The sequence below is a fragment of the Bombina bombina genome, chromosome 2, assembly GCF_027579735.1.
Source record: "Bombina bombina isolate aBomBom1 chromosome 2, aBomBom1.pri, whole genome shotgun sequence".
Classification (NCBI taxonomy): domain Eukaryota; kingdom Metazoa; phylum Chordata; class Amphibia; order Anura; family Bombinatoridae; genus Bombina; species Bombina bombina.
Genome location: NC_069500.1, coordinates 1,114,875,997 through 1,114,900,582, shown reverse-complemented (window position 1 = coordinate 1,114,900,582; position 24,586 = coordinate 1,114,875,997). Strand labels below are relative to the sequence as shown.

Here is a 24,586-nt window from a genome sequence, read left to right as displayed (position 1 = left end):
TTTATTTAATTAATTTATTGATAGTGTAGTGTTAGGTTTAATTGTAACTTAGGTTAGGATTTATTTTACAGGTAATTTCGTACTTATTTTAACTAGGTAGCTATTAAATAGTTATTAACTATTTAATTGCTATTGTACCTGGCTAAAATAAATACAAAGTTGCCTGTAAAATAAATATTAATCATAAAATAGCTACAATATAATTATTAGTTATATTTTAGCTATATTAGGGTTTATTTTAAAGGTAAGTATTTAGATTTAAATAGGAATAATTTATTTAATAAGATTTATTTTATTTCGTTAGATTTAAATTATATTTAACTTAGGGGGTGTTAGGGTTAGGGTTAGACTTAGCTTTAGGGGTTAATACATTTATTAGAGTAGCGGTGAGGTCCGGTCGGCAGATTAGGGGTTAATAATTGTAGATAGGTAGCGGCGACGTTGGGGGGGGGGCAGATTAGGGGGTAATAAATATTATGTAGAGGCTGGCGATGTTAGGGGCAGCATATTAGGGGTACATAGGGATAATGTAGGTTGCGGCGGTGTGCGGTCGGCAGATTAGGGGTTAAAAAATTTTAATAGAGTAGCGGCGATGTGGGGGGGCCTTGGATTAAGGGTACATAATTAGTTTATGGGTGTTAGTGTACTTTAGAGCACAGTAGTTAAGAGCTTTATGAACCAGCGTTAGCCCAGAAAGCTCTTAACTCCTGACTTTTTTCTGTGGCTGGAGTCTTGTCGTTAGATTTCTAACGCTCACTTCAGCCAAGACTCTAAATACCGGCATTAGAAAGATCCCATTGAAAAGATAGGATAGGTATGGAAAAGTCGCGGCTGGAAAGTGAGCGTTAGATCCTTACCTGAATGACTCTAAATACCAGAGGGCGGCCAAAACCAGCGTTAGGACCCCCTAATGCTGGTTTTGACGGCTAACGCAGAACTCTAAATCTAGGCGATAGTTAACATAGCTGTGAAGGGGTTAAATTATCAACGGATGGCCCTTCCAGAAGGTCAGCATATTGTCTAGAGACCTGAGCTGCACCAGTCTGTTCCATGATTAATTATAGAGGAAACAGTAAGGATGAATATCTGAGACATATAGGAGCACAGAAGCAGTGTAAAGTAGTTAATCCGAGAAGGGATAAACAAATGTAGCAATCACATAATGTACAGCAGATATTCCAGTAATGGTAATTGTATACTGTAGCTTTGAATTTAACCCAGCAAATAAGGGGTTAAAAGAACAAAATGTATGCTTTCTAGATAAATTCCTTTCTTTCCTGGCAGGGAGAGTCCACAACTTCATTCATTACTGTTGAGGAATATCAACACCTGGTCACCAGGAGGAGGCAAAGACACCCAGCCAAAGGCCATAAATATCCCTCCCACTTCCCCTATCCCCCCAGTCATTCGGCTGAGGGAACAAGTCAAAGCAGGAGAAACATTAGCGTATAGAGGTGCCAGAAGAAAAAATAACAAGGAAGCCGTCTGCCTAAAACATATTAGAAAAGAAAGGAATTTATATGGTAAGCATAAATTTTGTTTTCTTTCCAAAGACAGGGAGAGTCCACAACTTTATTCATTACTGTTGGGAACCAATACCCATGCACCAAAGGACACTAAATGAATAAAACGGGAGGGCAAAAAAGAAAGGTGGACCCTAATCTGAGGGCACCACATCCTGTAACACTTTTCTCCACAAAGCTACCTCCATTGAAGCAAAAACATCAAATTTATAGAACTTTGAAAAAGTATGTAAGGAGGACCATGTAGCAGCCTTACAAATCTGATTCATGGAAGCTTCATTCTTAAAAGCCCAAGAAGAAGAAACTGCTCTAGTGGAATGAGCCGTTATCCTCTCAGAATGCTGTTGTCCAGCCTTCTCATAAGCCAAACGGATGATACTTCTCAGCCAGAAAGATAATGAAGTCGCAGTGGCCTTCTGACCCTTGCGCATACCAGTGTATAGCACAAACAAGGAAAAGGTTGGCCTGAAATCCTTGGTAGCCTGGAGAAAGAATTTTAATTCCCGCACAATGTTCAGATTGTGGAGCAAATGGTCCTTCGAAGAAGAAAGATTAGAACAAAGGGAAGGAACAACAATTTTGTGATTGATGTTGCGATTCGAGACTACCTTAGGTAGGAAACCTAAGTTAGTACATAAAACCGCCTTATCAGCATAGAAAATAAGGTAAGGTGGATCACACTGTAAAGCAGAAATCTCAGAGACTCTGCGAGCTGAGGCAATAGCCAACTAAAACAAAACCTTCCAGGATAGAAGCTTAAGATCAACAGAATGCATAGGCTCAAATGGAGCCTGCTGCAAAACACGAAGAACAAGATTGAGGCTCCAAGGAGGAGCAACAGGTTTAAACACAGGCCTGATTCTAGCCAGAGACTGCACATCAGGAAGATCCGCTAATCTCTTGTGCAGTAAGACCGAAGGGGCCAAGATCTGACCATTCAGGGAACTGGTGGATGAACCCTTTTCCAAACCATCTTAGAGAAAGGATAGAATTTGGGTAACCTTCACCTTGTGCCATGGAAGACTGTATTCCTCACACCAATGAAGATAAGTATGCCATACCTTGACTGGCTTGCGAGTCTGGATTAAAGTGTCTATCACACTATCCGAAAAACCTCTCTTGGATAGGACTAAACATTAAATTTCGACTCAGTTAGAGAATCGAGATTTTGATGTAGGAAAGGACCCTGAGCTAGAAGGTCCACAGGATAAGGTAACCTTCACGGAGGGGAGGAGGACATTCTTATTAGATCCGCAAACTAAGTCCTTCATGGCCACGAAGGAGCTATTAGAATCACCAGAGCATGCTCCTGCTTGATGCAAGCTACTATTCGAGGGAGAAAGGCCAATAAAGGAAAAATATATATACAAGACTGAACCTTAATGGAACTGCTAATGCTTCTATCAATTCTGCTTGAGGATCCCTCGATCTTGACCCATATCTGGTTAGCTTGGTATTGAGACGAGAAGTCATGGGGTCTATCTCCGGAACCCCCCATCTGAGAGTTATTTCTGAGAACACCTCAGGGTGGAGAGCCCACTCCCCGGGATGAAAGGATTGTCTGCTGAGGAAGTCCACTTCCCAGATGTCCACCCCCGGGATGTGAATCGCGGACAGAATACAGTTGTGAGATTCCGCCCATTGAAGAATCTGAGACACCTCTAACATTACTAGGGAACTTCTTGTTCCTCCCTGGTGGTTGATGTAAGCCACCTAGGTTATATTGTCTGATACCGGGCAGAACAGAGCAGGGGCCATGCCCTTAGAGCATTGTAAATCGCCTGAAGTTCCAAGATATAGATCGAAAGAGTTGATTTTTCTTGGGACCACGTCCCCGAGCCCTCTTGGGACCCCAGACTGCTCTCCAGCCTGAGAGGCTGGCATCCGTAGTCACTATCTCCAAGCATCATCTCAAGAAGCACATGCCTAGGGCCAGGTGATCTTGACAGAGCCACCAAGAGAGACAGTCTCTCATCAGATTGTCCAAAACAATTAGTTGAAACATGTTTGAGTGATCTCCGTTCCACTGCCTTAACATGCATAGTTGTAGAGGTCTGAGATGGAATCGAGCAAAAGGAATAATGTCCATGGAGGACACCATGAGACCAATTACCTCCATGCACTGAGCCACCAAAGGACTTAGCGTGGTCTGAAGGGATAGAAATTTTGCCAATAGCTTTGAGCACCTCTGATCTGTCAGAAAGATCTTCATGGATAATGAGTCTATGATAGTTCTGAGAAAAACAACCCTGGTACTGGGAAACAGTGAACTCTTTTCTATGTTTATCTTCCATCCATGAGTTTAGAGAAGACACAGAAAAGACGTCTGATATATTGCTAAAAGAAAAGATGGAACTTGAACTAAGATATTGTCCAGGTACGGGGCTACAGCGATACCTTGAGACCTGGCCACAGCTAGGAGAGCTCCTAAAACCTTTGTGAAAATTATGGGAGCAGTAGTAAAGCCAAATGACAAGGCTATGAACTGGAAATGTTGGTCCAGGAATGCAAACCTCAGGAACTGAAAATGATCCTTGTGGATCGGGAAGTGAAGGTATGCATCCTTTAAGTCGATTGTGGTCATGAACTGTCCTTCCTGGATCAAAGGAAGGATGGACCTGATAGTCTCCATATTGAACGAGGGGACCCTGAGAAACCTGTTGAGACATTTTAAATCTAGAATAGGGTGATAAGTTCCCTCCTTTTTGGGAACTACAAAGAGGTTTGAGTAAAACCCCTGGCCCCTTTCTGATGAGGGCAACTGGACAATTACTCCCAAGGAAAGGAGATCCCGAATGCAGTCTAGAAAGGCTGCTCTTTAATCTGGTCTTGCAGATAATCTTGAGAGAAGAAATCTGCCATTTGGGGGACGAGATTTGAACCCTATCTTGTAACCCTGGAAACAACATCTAATACCCAGGGATCCTGAACGTCTTAAACCCAAGCCTCTAGGGAAAAAAGATGTCTGCCCCCTACTCTATCCGGTCCCGAATCAGGGGTCAGTCCTTCATACAGATTTGTTATATGTAGTCTTCTTGGCCTGTTTGGACTTGTTCCAGGACTGGTTGGGCCTCCAAGTACTCTTAGGCTGTACAGGTTTGGAGGAGGACTGAGTCTGCTGAGTTTTGTCTGAACGAAAGGAACAAAAATTAGAGAATTGGCGGCCCTTAGTTCTTGCCTTCTTATCCTGGGGAAGGAAAGCACCCTTCACTCCTGTTACTGTGGAGATGATGGAGTCTAGGCCTGGCCCAAACAAAATCTTCCCCTAAAATGGTAAGGAAAGAAGTCTAGTCTTACAAACTATATCTGCGGCCCAAGACATTAACCAAAGAGCTCTACGCAACAAAACTGCAAAACCTGAAGCCTTAGCATTCAGACGGACAATTTGCATATTAGCATCACAAATAAAGAAGTTGGCTATCTTGATAGCCTAAATCCTGTCCTGTATATCCTCCATGGGGGATTCTACTGCAATTAGTCCTGACAATGAATTACACCAGTAGGTAGAAGTACCTGCAACTGCTGCTCCATGGGATCTCTAAAGAAGGAACTATTAACTAGACTAGAGGGATAGTAGTACACTTGGCGAGAGTAGAAATGGCCCTGTCTACCTTAGGGATAGAGTTCCATAACTCTAAATGTTATTCAGGGCCTGGAAACAGTTTATTAAAGGTAGAAGAAGGGGAAAAAGGAGTTCCAATCTTTTCCCATTCTCTAAAGATAGTTTTCACCATTCGTACGGGCACCGGGAATGTTTCAGGAACCTTCTTCTCCTCATAAACCCTATCTAATTTAGGGATAATAGGTTCTTCAGGAAGCTTAGCTTCCGGAAACTCTAGGGTAGACAATACCTCCTTCAAGAGAAAGCAGATGTGTTCTACCTTAAACCTAAAATTTGGTTCCTCAGGAGTAGGAGATTTAATTTCAGATACCCCTGACTCTAAAAGCTCACCTTCAGATGCAACCGAGGTTAGATCATCTTAAGAAAGGTGAGACAAACTAGACAACTCAGACTGAAGAGAGGTGTTAACCCCCAAGTCAGTGGAACTATGCTTAACCTTTCTCTTACATTTTCCAGAGATAGGCAAAGCGCTTAATGCAGCTGATACCACAGACTGAAGCTGTGAGGTAAAGTCTGCTGGTAAAAAATGACCTCCAGCAAGAGATAAAGGTATGTCGCGGGGCACTGCCTGTGTCATACGGTTAAAAGGGGACTGCGACTGCAGAATAGGCATCTCATAGATAACAGAGTCCTGAGAGTTAGAAGGCTCAGAGCGCATACAAGTAACAGGGGATAAACCAGATTTAGACCCCTTCTTGGTGTTTAACACAGAACATAAGCAGACAGAACAGAATTGTGCAGGTGGGCAAACAATGGTCATCTCACAATATAAACATGCATTTGTCACAGTGATCGCTGAAACAGAACCCTCTAAAGGGTTAATATCAGAGTCCTCCATAGGTATAAGGTCTCAATATTATCAAACAAAAATACATTTTTAACACTTAGCGTGGCACCTCCTAGCTAGACAAGCGCGACCGGAATGAAGTCAGGATCTCTCAATATCAGCTGCGTAGCGGTAAAAAAGGCCCCAGTGGGAAATTGCCCCAAACTGTCCTGCATCGTCTGTCAATGTTCTAAATGAGCCCAAAAAAACCTTACACACGTGCTCCGGGTGGCAAGGAGCTAAGCAGCACACATAGATTGGCGGCAACTCCTCAGTAAATAACTTCCATATTATAAAATTTATTAAATGTCCCCATATCCTGAAGAGAATAAATTATCACACTGTGAACTGTTTAATTCAATGTCCCCAATATAACCTCAGGGAATTTGCAGCCCTACTAGGCATAATTCCTCAAAGAAATATAAAGGACTTACCCTCCAGGATCAAAGCTGTGGATCAGGCACAGTGCCTCAAGGTCTGACAGTCTCACCTAACACATCTAACAGGGACCTGAAGATAAGGAGAAAACAGTGTAAAGCGTTAACACTGATTTCCCAGGAGGTAATAGCTTTAAGTCTAGATAGTGGTCAGAGATCGTTCCCTGCGACATCTAGAGCCAGCGTTCACCACAACTTTTACTGAGAGGATTACATGGTTACTCAAACACCCCAGTCCACATTTGAAGGGAACATACCAATTAATGGACTACAATTTCCTTCTAACACTTCTCTGCCATCATCCTATAGTGAAGAAAGGCAAAGAATGACTGGGGGGAAGTGGGATGAATATTTATTGCCTTTGGCTGGGGTGTATTTGCCTCCTCCTGGTGGCCAGGTGTTGATGTTCCCTAAAAGTAATGAATGAATTTGTGGACTCTCCCTGCCTTTGGAAAGAAAATTAAATTTGCACCAGCTCTATTTAAAGGGACACTGAACACTAGATTAATTTCATGCACCTCCCTCTAATCATGGATGCTGCCATTATGGAACCTATGTTACACTGCAGGCATCTGAAGGAGAGTTGCTGCACATTCTAGGTCAGCACTAGAATATAGTAAAAATACAGATATCAACATGGCGGCATCCATGACTAGGAGGAGGCAGGGTATAACCTCAATAATACATTTATAAAATGTATTTAGTGCTTAATGTCCCTTTAAGCATGGGTGTATGGCTACCATACGGCAGAGTCATTCATTTTAAATTTAAACCAGTAAATATAAAGTGACAGAAAAACATTTTTTTAAGTATTTTTTAAATGTCCACAGTGTCTGAAGTAGTTATAGAAGTTGTGTAAGGTGTCTATGACCCCAGGCTATATGACTCGTGTATGTGTTCATGTTACTAGTCAGTGTGCTATGAAGGTGCTTACCTGTTGGCACCTTCACCCACTGTGCTTACCTCATCTGCAGAAGACTGCTTTCAGTAGATAGGCCCATCTGAGACAGTGCAAGCACAGAGCTAAGGATATCATAAGGAACAACATCTATAACCCATGGGATTGGCAGATACATCTGCATTTCACCCAAAAGCACTGTGGCATTTTCACACTGCATTTTCATTGTCTGTCTGAAATCTCCTGTCTACCCCTCTGCTCTGTTTGTATGCGCTCTGATGAGGAAATGGGTCTCAGATTGTTTAGAGAACCCCTCTCAACAATGTGTAGATCAGCACTTTTTGTTATCTCACTGAGGGATAAAGGGTAAGTGGGAGAGAAATACATTCTGGAATGTAAGGGAGTTTTTCTCTCCTGGACTGAAGTATAATCCCACATGTGATGCCTCCTGTACTCCTACCACCTTATGACAGAAATTACTGGTGTTTTTTGTTGTTGTTTTTTTATTTACCCAATTTAAATATATGACAATCAGATATTCCTGAATATATTGCATGTTAAACTTGAGTATAACTAATTAAAACAGTTGTGTTTCTATGTTAATACAGTAAATAACAAATTTAACTTTGCAGACACAATAATACATTTTAAGAATATATGTAATATTTAATTAGCATGTGTAAAATTAAAATACATGTAGCATTTAGTTTTGTCTGACCTTGATAGGCTCTCCATGAGGAGATGTCACTTCTTCTGAGAGTTCCATCATCTTCAAAGCCATCAGTGCTACCTGAAAGGCATGACTCTCACTTTCCTTATGTAAACCTCCAGCCACACAATATGCGTCACCTATCGTTTCCACCTAGAAATACAAATATTTAGTTTTTTGCAACATGAAAGTTGTAATAACAAAATTCCTTCTTATAAATATGAAAACAATATTTTTAAACTTTGCATATAATTATATTGTTTCAAACACAATTAACTTTTTTTTTTTAAACATTTTACACCATCCTATATTATAAAAGGCAAGTGTTTGTCTGAAGCCGTCATGCGCAGTACAGACAAACACTTGGCCTTAGAAAGCACACAGCTGATCGCACGCGCACCCACCCGACCTCGCACGCGCACCCCTGCAAGTGAAAACAGCAGCGCGAGGACCGGGCAAGTGAAAGAGCACAGCTGATTGCACGCGCACCCCTGCAGGTGAAAACAGCAGCGCGAGGACCGGGCAAGTGAAAGAGCAAAGCTGATCGCACGCGCACCCCTGCAGGTGAAAACAGCAGCGCGAGGACCGGCAAGTGAAGGCGCACAGCTGATCGGACGCGCATCCCTGCAGGTACAGCAGCGCGAGGAGAGAGAGAGAGAGAGAGAGGGAGAGAGGGAGAGAGGGAGAGAGAGAGAGAGAGAGAGAGAGAGAGAGAGAGAGAGAGAGAGAGAGAGAGAGATATGAAACAATAACACGGCATGTCTGCTTTTGTGATAACTGGACATGCACATGACACGCTATCAATATATGGTATACGTTGTAAATTCCCATTTGTCTACCACTCATGCTCAGAGTGCTTCCCGTGATTTTATATTTGAATTCTAACATAACAGAAGGATTTTGAATACTCAATGAGGTATGTTACATCAGTGCCTCTTATGGTATTTGGAATATAATGCTGCATTTCAAATATTACTAATAAGTATCTCTTTAATAATATACTGAGACATGGCTGTATGGGTATAGGTAATCAAGTACTGCACAACTAACCTATTATCTAAAGCAAAACTACATTTTCAACATTTAAAACACACCAGAATATAAGAATCATACAATTCTAAAAAATGTACTTATTTAAAGGGACAGTCAACTCCATTTTTTTATTATTTAAAAAGATAGATAATCTCTTTTTTTCCCATTCCCCAGTTTTGCATAACCAACACTGTTATATTAATATACTTTTAACCTCTGTGATTACCTTGTATCTAAGCCTCTTTTGAGAGCCCCCTGATCACATAGTTATTTATTATCTATTGTTAGCCAATTAGTGCAGTGTCATCCACATGCCATGGAAGAGAAAACGTTTCTATATGGCCCACATGAACTAGCCAACTTCTGTTGTGAAAAGCTAATAATAAAGCATGTGATAAGAGGCTGTCTGTGGTGGCTTAGAAACAGGCAGACATTTAGAGGTTTAATGTTATTAAGTATATTAATATAACAATGGTGGTTGTGCAAAGCTGGGGAATAGGTAGTTAAAGCGTTATCTATCTTTTAGATAAATAACATAATTAAGTATATATGTGACAGGACATTTAAAGGTCTTTTTTAGTTAAAATGTAAGTCTTGGATGTACTTCAAATAGTTTGATTGAATCCCAGGACTCCAAAAACTGTTCCCACGGTCTTGGAAGCAGGAAGCCATACAGCCGTTAGCAAGGACCTAGACAGAAGTCAGAAACTAACCCTTGCCAACCTGTATATCTGGTGTAAACAACACAAAAAGTTAATGCAACCTTTGATCATAAATGAACTGCACTGACTTCTTACAATTAGTATTTCTAATTAGTTGAAATGCCCTGTGATTTCTCTAGTAGTCTAAATCTCTATCAGTCACATTCTTTCCTTTGTAATTTTATTTACCACTAAATTACAAAAACCACCAATATTAACCATAACTGCACTGTCCCAATTCCCCCTACTGTGCTACCATAACTATAACCTGCCACACCATAAATAACCTTAACTGGGCTGACTTGATTTCTCTAACTTTACCCTCCCACCCTGTCCCAGCAAAATACCACCTTACACCCAATTGAACCACCCTAATGAATTCCCCCTTTAGCAAACACTCTCATTGGTAGGAGGATACAAGGGGGCAGTTGGGAAAGTTAAACTCTGGTAGGGAAGGCCATGGTTAGAGTTAATGTGCTTTAAAATTGGTGGTGTTTTAATAATTTATGTGTTGGATTTTTATATATTGTTATAATTTTAGTTAACATTATTTTAGGAGTGACTCAAGCATTTACTAAAAACACAACAGCAACAGAAACTGATGTAAAGAGAGAAGGATTGGAAGAAATAAAGTAAAGATTTTACAATTTTTAAAATTACTTTTTGTACAAAGGGCCAGTAAGCTGCCAAAATATCAATGAGGCGGGCTAAGGAGGTTAAGGGACTTTTAGAATAGTCCAGCCTGTTGGAAAGTGGTTTGGATCAAGTTAGGATTAACTTCAGTATTACTGTATACGACTATTAATATAACGGAATAATAGTTTTGCATATAGACTTTGTTTATCATAGATCCCTGGGGGAGGGTTAAAATGTAAGAAATTCTGAGAAATTATGTCTTTTTTAGATTGCAAGCCATGAACTTACTTGTTAGAATATATATAGCAATGCTGACGCCATTTTGTCTTTAGTCATCCATTTTGGTTTATTATAAGATTATTATAACAGCTTATTATGCTGTGAGAAAATAATGTGTTGATTTTCTAAGCTGAACACGTTATCTCAATAATTGGTCCAATTGCCTTGCTATGTGCTGGGCGATGCGCCCAGATATACCTTTTATCTAACACTCTTAGCTAATTAAAAATACTCCTTAATTCTTCTTTGTTCTAAGCAATACTGTGTAAGATGATGTAACTATGAGTACGTCATTGTTTAACCCTATATGCTGTAACCATTGTCTATAAAAGTATGGTGCACTTTTTAATAAACAGAACAGTGATTAGACTTTTACTGGCTGCATGTCTGATTTCTGTTCCAGAGATATCTTGTCAGGTAACCCATTCAGTTCCAGGTGAAATTGTAGAATACTGCTAAGTGCTAACTGACACCCCCCTCTTAAGATAACGCCTAACAATTCTGGTGTCAGAGCGTGAGATTTGCACTGGGTAAGTAGATAAGTGCTTTTTTTACTCTGCTCTTCACTCTGTAAATCTGAGCCCAAAGTTTGGATGGCGTTAGTGATATATAAAGAGTTAAAGTCCTTTTATAAGGGGTTAATCTCCCACGTACAGGTTTGAGTCCTACGGTGGAAGCGTGGGGAGGTTTGAGCATACATTTGCGGAGGATTGAGTCCTAGAGCAAGTTGTAGCACAAAAAACAAAGTGTACATTTTCGGAGGTTTGAGTCCTAGCACAAGTTGTAGCGCAATTTTAGCGTGAGTTAAAGTATCACCTTAAAGGGTTAAATTTACTTATATAAGCATATAGTATAGTTTAGTTTAAATATCACTGGAACTGGTATGGGTACTTGTTGACGCTTATCACTTAATTGCTTGTGCTTCAAGGCTTTTTCATTTGTGCTGTGCTTAAGAATATTAAAGTAATTGCTGATATTATTTTATTGCTGCTATTATTGTGTTGTTAAAATGGGGTCTGCTCACAGCAAAAAGTTTGATACTAAAGCTGAGATATAGAGAAGTCAGTCTCTCTATGTGATTGCAACACCCTGCCCCCTCCATATCAAAATGCCCCATCAGCTCCTCCACCTGCAATGTATCCCTCACTAGCTGCTTTAAATAATGCACAGAGAAGAGGAGAATGCTATTGCATCTTTAATGTCTGCAAAGGGGTTAACAGTCTCATTTCAAGGAAGGAGCTGTGCACAGAAATGTTACAGGCACAGAAGGGGGGCCAAGTGCTGTGTACGAAGTGTTTGTCTGTCTGATGTTTCACTGTGTTCCGTGTTACGTGTAAAAGGTTTACTCTACACTAAATATCTGAGGATGTATTATCCTGTCTAAAAATAATTTGTTTATGTCTCAATCTGATGGGAAAATGGCCATTCCTTGCAAATTCGGACACTTTTAGATGCATTTTAAATTTGGTGGAGTATGTATGACTTTGGTATGTGTGAAATACATGTTTTCCTGAAAGAGAGAGAGAATGTTAATAAAATATGTTTTCAGTGTCTTAAGAAAAAGTTTGCTATGTTAAAATTGCTCAATGTTGGGAGTGAATTTACGATATGCAAGTTGATATAAGCTTGTGTGTGTATCGCTGTGAAAGCTGGCCTTGATGTTTGATGCAGGCTTGAGCTGTGTGTGTGTGTGTGTATCAGGGATTCTTAGCTAAGAAATCTGACACTGTAATAATTTGTTTGTTATTGCTTTAACTTGATTTTAAAATCATATGTATGTTCTTAATTCTGTGTGTTATTAATAGCATTTTTAGTTTTAAGTGATATTTGTTTAATGCAAATAAAGACCGAAGAGAGATTTTGTGTGTTTTCCACCTGTTAAAGGCACATAAAATATATTGTTTTTGCAAGTGAAGTAACTAAGGAAAGTGCAATGATGGGAGTGATTTTAAGCCTGGTAAATACAAAAGAGTTTTTTTCTGACAAGTGATTAATAGGTTGATTTAAGTATGTTATGTGCATAATGTAAGATTCCTGCAAGGAGTTAAAAAAAGGAAAAAAGAAAAGACTATACGCTGTATGTTATTAAATGTATCTAAAGTATTTGGGTCTGTTTCTGTTGCACATAGATTAATTCAGTAGAAGTTTTAATATAAATAGGTAACATATTGCTGTGTAATATTATTTGTGCTGTAATAGCTCTTATTTAAATATGCAGGTTATGATACCGTAAAGAAGTAGAATTGTAATGGTAAATAATACAAGTTTCCTAATCGTGGCTTAGTTAATATGTAATATACATTATAAATGGTTAGTCCTTTAAGGGACAGTACACTGTAAAATTGTTTTTATGTTGATGTGTTTTCAATGATTTGTGATTCCAGCTGTGTAGTATGAAGTAGGAGAAATTCTATTTTCAGGTTTATTTGTATATATGAAGTAGTTGCTTTTGTGCTTTTAAATCACAGTCTATTACAATGGGTTAAGTTTCAGGTAATAGCATATCTCACTGTCCTTATCTGATATTTGTCTGGAAAACCAGAGCTCAGTGCTTAGACAGAGCAATGGAAAATGTCATTGTATTACTTTACTATACTGTGCCCTATGGAAAGTGTGATTTCTTCTTCTGACTGTGTTAGGATATTCAATAGATAAAAAGTGGGTATACCACAGGCTGAATCAGTTATTTCAAATGCCAAAATAGGGTTGAAGGAGCTATTTGTAAACAATTAAAACAACTCCATCAGGTGAGATGGATCATTGGGAACAATTTAAATGGGACATTTTTGGGCAAACTGTCCTTTTAATTTATTAGTGTAAATTATTATTATTATTCCTTTTAGAAAGCTCATTTTGTAGTATACAAGTGTTAAATTTAATCAGAGTACTGCAAAATGTTGAATATCAAATTATTTACAAACATTAAATCAAATAATTGTGTATTTATTAAAATCATGGGTATGTAAAAGTAAAGCATAGGCTTTTCACAAATTATTTGTGCCAAACATGATTTATTTAACAGTGGGTTTGCACTGTGTATGCAAGCAGGCACTATATAGAACAGTGGCTGTGCCATTATTATCAGACCTTTTACAGAGTATAATATTGTGTGTATTCCTTTGTAAATTTATGGTTAGGGATTTTATTTGTAAATGTGCAACAAGAATTTATTGATCTTCTGAAGTGATTGCATTATTAGCGTGATCTCATAGTATTGTGCATGGTAGAATTTGCAAAACCAGGGTATAGAAGGTTGCTATAGGATTTTAATTATTTGTAGTGTTTTGCTAGAATGTGGTATTTTTCAGTGCTGTGTTTCAGTGAATGTAAGTATATGTGTTGAATTTCAAGTTGATTGTGGTTGTTAAAAGTTTGTGCCGGCTGTTAATATTTTGTTTTGTGTAATGGACAGTTGGTTTTAAGTGGTTTCTAAGAGAATGTTATGTTTTTATTTTTAATTAATGTGTGTGGAAGGGTGCTGTATGAATGGAATATTGAATATTGAGGTTTATTTGATTTTGCCTGATTTTAAGAATAGTATACTACTTCTTTTAGGAGTGCATGGAATGTCTTTTAGTTTGCTGTCATATTGTGTTTGTGTAAAACATGGGGTGTTTCACGCGAACAAAGGGGGAAGTATTAATGAGTATTGATGAGTATCTTTATGTGATTTGGGTGATTGTTTTATGTAAGAAAATGAACCTACATTTTTTTTTGTTATTAACACAATATTTGTTTTTGTAGGATGAGATCATGAAGCTGTATCCAGAAAGTAAAAACTAACTAACTAAATTATTTTTGAGTTTTTCATATTTAGGTAAATCTGCACAGATAAAATTCCATAGTGCACTCGCCAAAAGATTGAAGACTGAATGCAAGTAAACCTTTTAAATAAAGAGATGCCTGGTGCCTAGGTGAAGAAAAGATAAAGAAGATAAAAGACCTTGGGGCCTATCTATCAAGCTCCGAACGGGGCTTGAATGCCCGTGTTTCTGGCGAGTCTTCAGATTCACCAGAAGCACAAGTTATGGAGCAGCGGTTACAAAGACCGCTGCTCCATAACCATGTCCGCCTGCTCTGAGCAGACAGGAATCGCCAGAATTCAACCCAATTGAGTATGATCGGGTTGATTGACACCCCCTGCTGGCGGCCCATTGGCCGCAAGTCTGCAGGAGGCGGCGTTGCAAAAGCAGGTGTATTGCTCTCCACATTCAGCGATGTCTTGCGGACCTGATCACTGTCGGATCAGGTCCGCAAAACATTTGTTAAATTGGCCTCCTTTTGTCAAGTTTGTTTTAGCCACCTATATTAGTAGTCAGCGCACCCAGGTAGGTAAAAGAATAGAAAGATAATATTTGATCCGACTTGTTTATTGTAACAAATCACATTGCATTACAAATGTTTAGGGCATCAAAAATAATACGGTTGGCAGCTCAGGTCAGATTGGGAAAAAAAACAAACAAAAAGGTCAGACGCGTTTCTTAGTGCATTAAGCACATAATATGCAATAGCTCCTTAGCTCCTTAGTGACCATTAGTGTGTACCCATAATTCCTGAGTTTATATGCACAGGTAAACACCTCCTAAGTGATTGCCTAGCCAATTAAATGTAAGCAAAACAGGGCAAATATGGAGAAACTGCACATATAGGAATAATTAGGTACACACTAGGGGGATTGTTAGAAATAACACGCTCAGTATACTGCAAACCCAAAAAGTCAAATAAAAAAACTTAATATTAATATATATTATTTGACACTATACCACGTGGGCTGCGTATTAGGAAATTTCCTTCTTTCCAAGTTACCAATCAGGTGTTTATTGAAAAATGGAATCATGTTTTGACAACCTGTTCTCTGGCACTAATTGATCTTATTATTGAATTTAAAAAGACATTACGTCAGGAGTTGACTGCAGAAAAATTAAAATTGCAATCATTTTTGCGCCCACTTAGTGAAAACCCTGAATTTACAAAATATGACAACAAACTTAATAAAGTGATTACTGATTTTAAAAAAGATCTCTGGCACTTTAAGAAACAAAAGATACTCAGAGATAAGCAAGATTATGAACTTAACAAAGTTTACAAGTGGACCGTGTCAGATACTAGGAGACGGTATAGGAGAAACTCCAGAAATACAAATGCAGATAATAAGCAAGTAAGATTTGCAGATACTGACACGGAGTATGATTATGACTCTTCTGATCCTGAGACCACAAGTTCAATAAAAGAGTCTACTGCAGCAAGTGGATCCTTTTCTCTTGGCACTGATGTTGTGACACCCACTCTTTCACAGCCAAAAAACGGGCAGCGCCCACAGAAGCCCTATGTACGCAGAAAAAAGTACGCAGAGGGGGCCGAGGAGGGTCGCGCAGATCAACACCAAGACTCAGAGACATTAACACCGAAGTCTCGTCGATACCCACAGAGGAGGAAGGCCAATCCATCACAGAAATATGCTTAGACACTGATAATGTTATTAACCTTTCCTCCACAGTACTCACTAAACCACAGATAGAGGTACTATCCTTAGGTCTTGGTTTTTCCCCCACGGCACACTTTAAACTATTTGACACAATAGTTGATCTAAATAGATTTGTTAGATCTATTGTCCTCAAAAAGCATTTTTTGGGCTCAACTAGTCAGAGTATGGAAGTGGGGGAAAAACATGTTCAAAGAAAATTTGGTTTTGATTTTTCAGATGAATGTTCAGCATTAGATCTTTTGGCACTAGATAGAGAGAATTTGGATTTCTCTGATGTTCTGGCATCTGGTGATGTACAGGACATCACCAGGCTCAAGAGAAAATCTAAATTTTATCCTGTCCAGGCACGATCTAGCGCCATTGAAGTTTTCCAAAAAACTGTTGAACTAGAGTTAAAGAAATTGTCTGGTAGGGCTCTTAATCCCTATAAAGATAATTTGTCTAAGGCACAACATTTTGCAATTAAGCAATTACAGGCTAACTCTAAGTTAGTCATACGTAACTCTGATAAAGGGGGTAAGGTTGTTGTTTTGGACAGGCAGGCATATTTAATTGAGGCGTATAGACAATTGTTGGATACTACAGTGTATGAAAAGCTCAAATTTAATCCCATTTTCTTTTATAAATCTGAGTTACGTAACATATTGGTTACAGCATTAAATGAGGGAATTATTAAACAATCTAACTTTGACTTTCTATACACTGAGCATCCGGTCATGGCCATTTTTCACTATTTGCCGAAGGTCCATAAGCATGGCACCAACCCCCCGGGGAGACCCATAGTGGCAGGGATTGGATCCCTCAATGAACCCCTTTCGGAACTCATTGACGGTTATCTTCAACCATTTGTATTAAACCTCACAAGTTACATTAAGGACACGTCAGATGTTATTAGCCAGGTTGAAACCATTGAATGGCATAAAGAATTTACTTTTGTCACCATTGACGTGTGCTCATTGTATACTTGTATACCACATCAACAGGGCATACAAGCAATTGAATTTTTTTTGAATACCTATTCAAAATATGAGGAAAATTTGAAACTGTTTATCAAGACTTCTGTGGAATATTTGTTGACACACAATTTTTTCTTGTTTGAGGGGGAGTTCTATCTCCAGAGGCGTGGGACGGCTATGGGGGCCAAATTTGCCCCCTCCTATGCCAACCTTTACATGGGTTGGTGGGAGCTGTCCCACGTCTATGGAGATAGAAACCCCTTCAGACAATTTATTCAATATTATGGTCGGTACATTGACGACATCCTTCTTATCTGGAAGGGCCCAATTGATCTTCTTGAACAGTTTCAAATTTATCTTCAGGACAATTTGTTGAATCTTAAATTCACTATGGAGGTAAACACATCTTCGATTTCATTTCTTGACATCGAGTTATGTGCTAATTTGCATACCTCCACTATAGAAACACAATTGTTCCGTAAATCTAGTGCAGGAAACACTATTTTGAATGCCCGGTCTTGTCATCCCAGACATACAATAAATTCCATACCCAAGTCCCAATATATCAGGGTTAAACGTAACTGTAGTAACCATGAGACTTATTCCAAATTTTCTGCAGAACTAACAGCCAGACTTATTGAGAGAGGCTATTCTAAGGACCTTCTTGAACGGACCAAACAGGAAGTAGATCAGTTTGACAGGAAAACTTTTTTCCAGTCACACAGATCGACTAAAATGAGTGGTTTCAACAAACTCAAGTTCATCACTACATACAGTGTTGAATTTGGGCAAATCTGTGATATAATAAGGAGAGCATTACCAATTTTAGATACTGATGAGAGTCTTAAGAGCATTGTGAGAGATGGCACATGCTTCGTGTCACGAAAATCACTTACTTTAGGGAATATCCTCTCTCCCTCCATGTTGCCACGGACACCACATATACAGAATTGGCTTTCAATTAAGCCAGGGTTTTTCAAATGTGGGAGCAGGAGGTGCAAATCTTGTTCTCATGCTTCTTTTGGGACAAGCTTTGTATCTTCTGCTAATGATAAGAGTTTTCAAATTCGGGAACACATGACTTGTAACTCTTGCTATGTTATCTATCTTTTAACATGCAAGGGTTGTTCTAGGCAATATGTAGGTCAAACCACACGTGCCTTGAAAGATCGCTTTCTTGAGCATTTACGCTCTATAGAGGACCCTGAGTCCACTACCCCAATATCTTTACATTTCAAAAAATGTCACAACTCTGACATTTCCCTCTTGACATTCCAGGGCATCCAATGTATCCCGAGACACCCCAGAGGGGGTAATAGAGGGATAACCCTCAGTAAAAGAGAGGTTTTTTGGATCTTTCAATTGGATACTCGAATGCCAACTGGTCTTAACTCAGAGTGGGATGTTAAGCTTTATGTGGATCAATAGTAAGCCTCATTTGAATTTTTATTTTTATTTTTATTTTTATTCATTATCATCATTTTTTTCTTCACAACTGTTTTTCAACAAACAAAAAATTTTATTTTTATTTTTGACATTGTTTATCACTGTACCTTTAAATTGTTCATCACATTCTGCATCTAAAGAAATGTGTCTTTAATTGTTGTTTTTTAGAAACAATCACACACATGTGCATACTGCGTATCCCAAACGTTTTCAGTATATTATGGATGTCAAATAATATATATTAATATTAAGTTTTTTTATTTGACTTTTTGGGTTTGCAGTATACTGAGCGTGTTATTTCTAACAATCCCCCTAGTGTGTACCTAATTATTCCTATATGTGCAGTTTCTCCATATTTGCCCTGTTTTGCTTACATTTAATTGGCTAGGCAATCACTTAGGAGGTGTTTACCTGTGCATATAAACTCAGGAATTATGGGTACACACTAATGGTCACTGAGGAGCTAAGGAGCTATTGCATATTATGTGCTTAATGCACTAAGAAACGCGTCTGACCTTTTTGTTTGTTTTTTTTTCCCAATCTGACCTGAGCTGCCAACCGTATTATTTTTGATGCCCTAAACATTTGTAATGCAATGTGATTTGTTACAATAAACAAGTCGGATCAAATATTATCTTTCTATTCTTTTACCTACCTGGGTGCGCTGACTACTAATATAGTTGATTGAATTTGGAGCGCAGGTGGAACGTTCCTGTCCTCGCACCAGTGGGGTGAAGCAGTGACGTCATTACGACGCATTGGAGGGGGTGTGACTCTCTACGTGAAGGCCACTGCAGGGTTCCTGGTAACCTTTTGCCGCATCGAGTGCAGTGTCTGAGCGCTTCCTGGAACTTTTGATTGTTTTAGCCACCATACTGCAGTAAAAGCTGATGAACAATCTTTTGGATCCATTCTTTGCTTTGCATGCTGGTACCAGCCCCAGAACTGGACTCTGGGTAATCTATGACTGTTTCCTATGATGTGTGTCTTCAGAACATAAAGACTATCCTTCTCTTGACTGTGCCTTGCCTGTTGGAATTGAGGACCTGTTACGCTGTTACAGAGTCATCCACAGCTAAATTAGGGGAGTATTTTTGCTTGTTTTGTATTCTCTTGTAATTGTGTAATTTTTTATGATCATATTAGTTATAAGAAGTCAAATAGCTTTGTCTGCAGAAAAGTATGCCTTATTTGTATTAGTACAAAGTAACCCTCTAGATAAGTGTAACTCTAAACCTTGTAGTAATATGTTTGCACCTTTTATAGTTTAAAGAAAATGCTGCAATATCTCAGAATATTCTAGACCCTTCACCATTGTAGAACACAGAAGGTTCACCCATGTTTCTATGCCACCCTTAATATTTAAGCGAAGAAGGGATATATGTGTCTTGCAGTGGAGAGAGGTATAAGAATAGGAAGTTTTTGTAGGAAGTTCCCATTGTAAGCATTCCTTAGTATATTATCAAACTACTCAAAATAAAGAGAGTGAGGATACGTCTCAGCCAAAAAATTATATCAATTATACAGAGAAATATGAGTTTTGGGAGTAGTATAATTATAAAAATATTTATGGTATATTTTCTACCTAGGCCCTTATTGGATCTGTCCTAAGAAAGCATATGTATTTTTTCCTTTATTAACTGGTATGGTATCTGCAATTTGAGTTTTGTAATTCCAGGTGTTTATCAGTGAAAGGAATAATCTTACCTTAAAGATGTGTTTACCTTTAAAAGATTTTGTAGTTTTAATAATGTTGTGATTGTATTCTTTCCTCATACAGGAGTGCGAGAGAATTTAGGTTGCATAAAATAATTATTAAATTAGTAGTGTCTATATTGGATGAGCCAGCTGATTCTATTAAGATCATATTTGGAGAATTAAAAACATTACATATAGTACCTTTGCAGAATAAAGCAACACTATGTTATTTTTTATTAGTAGTTCAAAGAGAAAGTGTGAAGAAATTAATTTAAAAGAAAATATTTTTATTGACTGTTTTATTTTTCATTTTTGTTGCAGGGCAGGCCTTAGCACAAGTTACTTAGCATAGCCATACAGCCTCTTGATGAAGTCTAGCAGTTTTTTACTTGCTTAGTATTCATGTTTAAAGTATTATTTAAATTGTGTAGAGAAGCTGTGAGGTATTCTCTGTAAAAGTATAATCAACGTATTTAATTTGTATTATATATCCACAATGTTTTCCTGGTTTTTAAAGACATAGGATAAGTTAAGCTATCAAAGGTAATGGGGATGCTTACAAAAAGTTGAAAGAGGTTTTATTGGACATAATTGTGATTGTATCAGGGTGTGCTCATCTTGTGTTGTTTTGTTTCCTTCTTAGACTCCTTCTGACTCGAGTGTCTGCTTGCTATGAAGATCCACCAGCTTTCCTTGTCTACCCCATGAACAAACCATTGTACTTCCAGCATGTACCTGCAGATGGACACTTGCAAAACACTACTGCAAATGGGCTATGGCATTGAAGCAGAGTGTCTGAGGGAGGTGGAGCTCTATATATAGGGGGCTGGTTGGGTCTTTGTGCAGATAGACCAGTAGTTTGGGGATGCTGGGAGGTAGACAGAGAGTATTGGGGAGACCGTGCCTATGTGCAGTAAAAAATTGTGTCCTATTGGCCTATTCAATTTTAAAATGTTGTCTATATATTATAGCAGTAAATGTGAATACATTTCTCTACAGTATTCTTACATAGATTCATGTTATACCGAAGTATAAGATTTATATTGTTGTTAATAGATTTACTCATTTTCTGTGCCTTTTATATAGTTGTTTAATTTATAGGTATGTTATTCTGTCAGAATAAAGGGGTGGAATGTTAGAATATATATAGCAATACTGATGCCATTTTGTCTTTAGTCATCCATTTTGGTTTATTATAAGATTATTATAACAGCTTATTATGCTGTGAGAAAATAATGTGTTGATGTTCTAAGCTGAACACGTTGCTGGGCGATGCGCCCAGATATACTTTTTATCTAACACTCTTAGCTTATTAAAAATACTCCTTAATACTACTTTTTACTCAATTATATTTTAATAAGGTTACTTTGTTCAAAGCAATACTGTGTAAGATGATGTAACTATGAGTATGTCATTGTTTAACCCTATATGCTGTAACCATTGTCTATAAAAGTATGGTGCACTTTTTAATAAACAGAACAGTTATTAGACTTTTACTGGCTGCATGTCTGATTTCTGTTCCCGAGATATTTCGTCAGGTAACCCATTCTGTTTCAGATGAAATTGTAGAATACTGCTAAGTGCTAACTGACGCCCCCCTTTTTAGATAGCACCTAACATTACTTTTAAACAAAATAATGATAACTCGGTTTGGAAATCAATTATCTAAAAGGAATACAAGCTAGAAGGTTGCCCAAGATATTTTTGTAAAACAAAAGCAAAGTAAATATAACAGAGGATAAAAGCATCTAGGAGGTATGAATCAAGGGAGAACCCTGAATTGTAAGCCACATTTGTATTTATTTATAATTAATATTGATACTTTTCTGTAGTTATGTTTTTCTTAAATATGCATAACTACTGCAAAAAATAAAATACTAATAGCTGTAAAGCTTCTCACTGACACAAGGTAGTTGCACAAGGCATGTATCATAGAATTAGCTATCAATGTTACTTCAGATGTTACAGGCCTAAGTTATGAAATGGCAGATGGACAAGGTTCCCATCTAGGAAGAAAATGTCTTCCCATGCTCATGGTAAGCAGGCAGTGGACAGCAATTATTATTGCATAACTATATGGTAGCTCAGTGATGTCTCCCAGTCTTGTGCAGGCAAAAAAATCGGAATTAAACTTTCATGATTTAGATGGAGCTTTCAGTTTTAAGAAGCTTTCCAATTTACTCCCCCATTCCATGTGCTCGCTTTGGTGCCAGTACCTGAATGGCATGATCTCATTATTTGTTCTCCACTCTTAAATGAGATGAATGCGGTGCTTGCCCTGTGCCCTAGTCCTGAATCTGTTTGACACGCAGTCACTCACTGTGAATCAGAGTTTTGCTACCTGCTGGCTGCTGCGTTTGAGTTGGTGTCCTGTGACTTGAGTGAGCAAGTTGGAGCCAAGAATAGTAAAATGCACTGTGTGCATGAGGGTGTGTGTGTGTGAGAAGGTGTGTATGTGCGCAAGGGTTTATGTGTTTGAGGATGTGTGTGGGGGGAGCAGTGTGTGTTGGGGAGTGGTGTGTGGGAGTGTGAAGCTTATCTTCATTTTTAAGTAAGGATAACAATAATTTTATCTTTCATTGTAGGTAAAGTTTTTTTCACTTGCCTGTGTATAATAACATTTTTACATGCCTGTGTATAATAACATTTTTACATGCCTGTATACAAGGACATTTTCACATGCCTGTATATAATAACATTTTCACATGCCTGTATATAATAAAAATGTTACATACCTGTATACAATAAAAATGTTCACATTTTATTGCCACCACCTCACCATTTATGAGTTGTCCTGAATTGAGGTCACTTTATATTACTCTATTTTTGCATATAGTTTCTTGAGTTACCTCCCTCACTTCCTTAGCTGTATTCTCATTACTGTATCACTTTCTGTTCTTTAAACTGATATTTTGGAAATTTGCTCACATTGATTACAATAGCTTTTAACCAGAGAAAGAGAGAATACTCAATATGCCATAACAAATATAAAATAAAGAGATCTATATACATAAATATACATACATATTATCATGTTTCTGGCTCATAAAATGTTGCTCTAGTTCTGTGAATTTAAAAAGGACAAGTATTGCCATATTATAATATGAATCCAGATGTAGATTTGCTAAATCTTTACTATAGTTTGAAAAGCATTCAATGTTCATGTGCAGGTGAGATGTCTATGCAACAGCAATTAAATCAACGGATTGGAGCTTTTATTATAATTATCACAATGTTTGTGAGAGTTCTAGGAACCCAAGACAAAAACCTGATTTTGCATGATATGAAGTGACTGATTTGCTTTATAAAACATTCTACAAATTCTTCTGATTTATTTAACATAGAATTGATTGGAAAATTAAATTGTGACAATGGTTCTATCATAAAATGAAGTTTTTCTTTATGAATAGAATTTAATAAATGTACCTAAAAGAACATTTATTCATATTAATTTACAGCACGTAAACAATAGAATAATTGTGTTGAAAATGTGACATTTCCAGTGCAGCTATATTTATATGTGCTGCTTATTTCAATGCTTTACAGAGTAGTTTAATGTGCCATATGGGTATTTACTTAGAGTTTGCTCCATATGCTTCAAGTACATCACTATATATAGTCACCCAGCTACAAATGTACCTGGCAGTCAATGGGCTAAATCACTATATGGAAGTGTACTAAGCAACAGTGATTTGAGCACTTCATTTCCCCAAAACACAGAGAGGTAAGAAAAGGGTTTAATCACAGTTGCATTTGCGTAGTTAGAAATCAGTAGTTTAAATGATTGTTTTGTGTATTTGTTGCTGGCAACAATAAATTAAATCTCAATTATGTGCTACAGGAAAGGTTGTTTCTCACAACCAAAAGGTTGAATCTACATTTTAATGGTAGTCATGAAGTTAATAAACTGATATACTAATATCGCTATAAACATACATGTCAACATTTCTAAATTTGTGGTCTGGCTTCTAGATTTAAAAAAATGTTGAGCCCTGACAAATCACAAATACTGTTTTGTTTTTATCAAAAATAGTATAATGGATATCTGTATTTATTTCCTGAGCTACTGTTTTAAGTTAAGAAAAGTGTTGAGTGGACTAACAAAAGTGAGATGTAAAGTTGTTTAAAGTGGCATGCTCTATCTGAGCTATAAAAGAAAAAAAATGTGTTTCATGTCCCTTCAAGAATTATTAAGGGCTAGATTATGAGTGGAGCGGTATTTTGTGCCCTGCAGTAACTTAACTAGAAGTAAGCTTTTTGCATGTGTCGGGTAGCGCTAGTATTACAAGTTTAAAGTAAACCATTATCGCTCATACACTACCCATGCACTCAAAAAAG

The 24,586-nt window shown here is 37.9% G+C and overlaps 1 protein-coding gene across 1 annotated transcript in view; it reads right to left on the bottom strand.

The window, feature by feature from the left end:
* Positions 1-24,586, bottom strand: part of GUCY1A1 (guanylate cyclase 1 soluble subunit alpha 1) — a 127,190-nt gene that overhangs the window by 25,835 nt on the left and 76,769 nt on the right. The window contains exon 6 of the mRNA XM_053703766.1: positions 8,025-8,168. Within this exon, the coding sequence (XP_053559741.1) occupies positions 8,025-8,168 (144 nt within the window). The remainder of the gene's footprint in view (positions 1-8,024; positions 8,169-24,586) is intronic.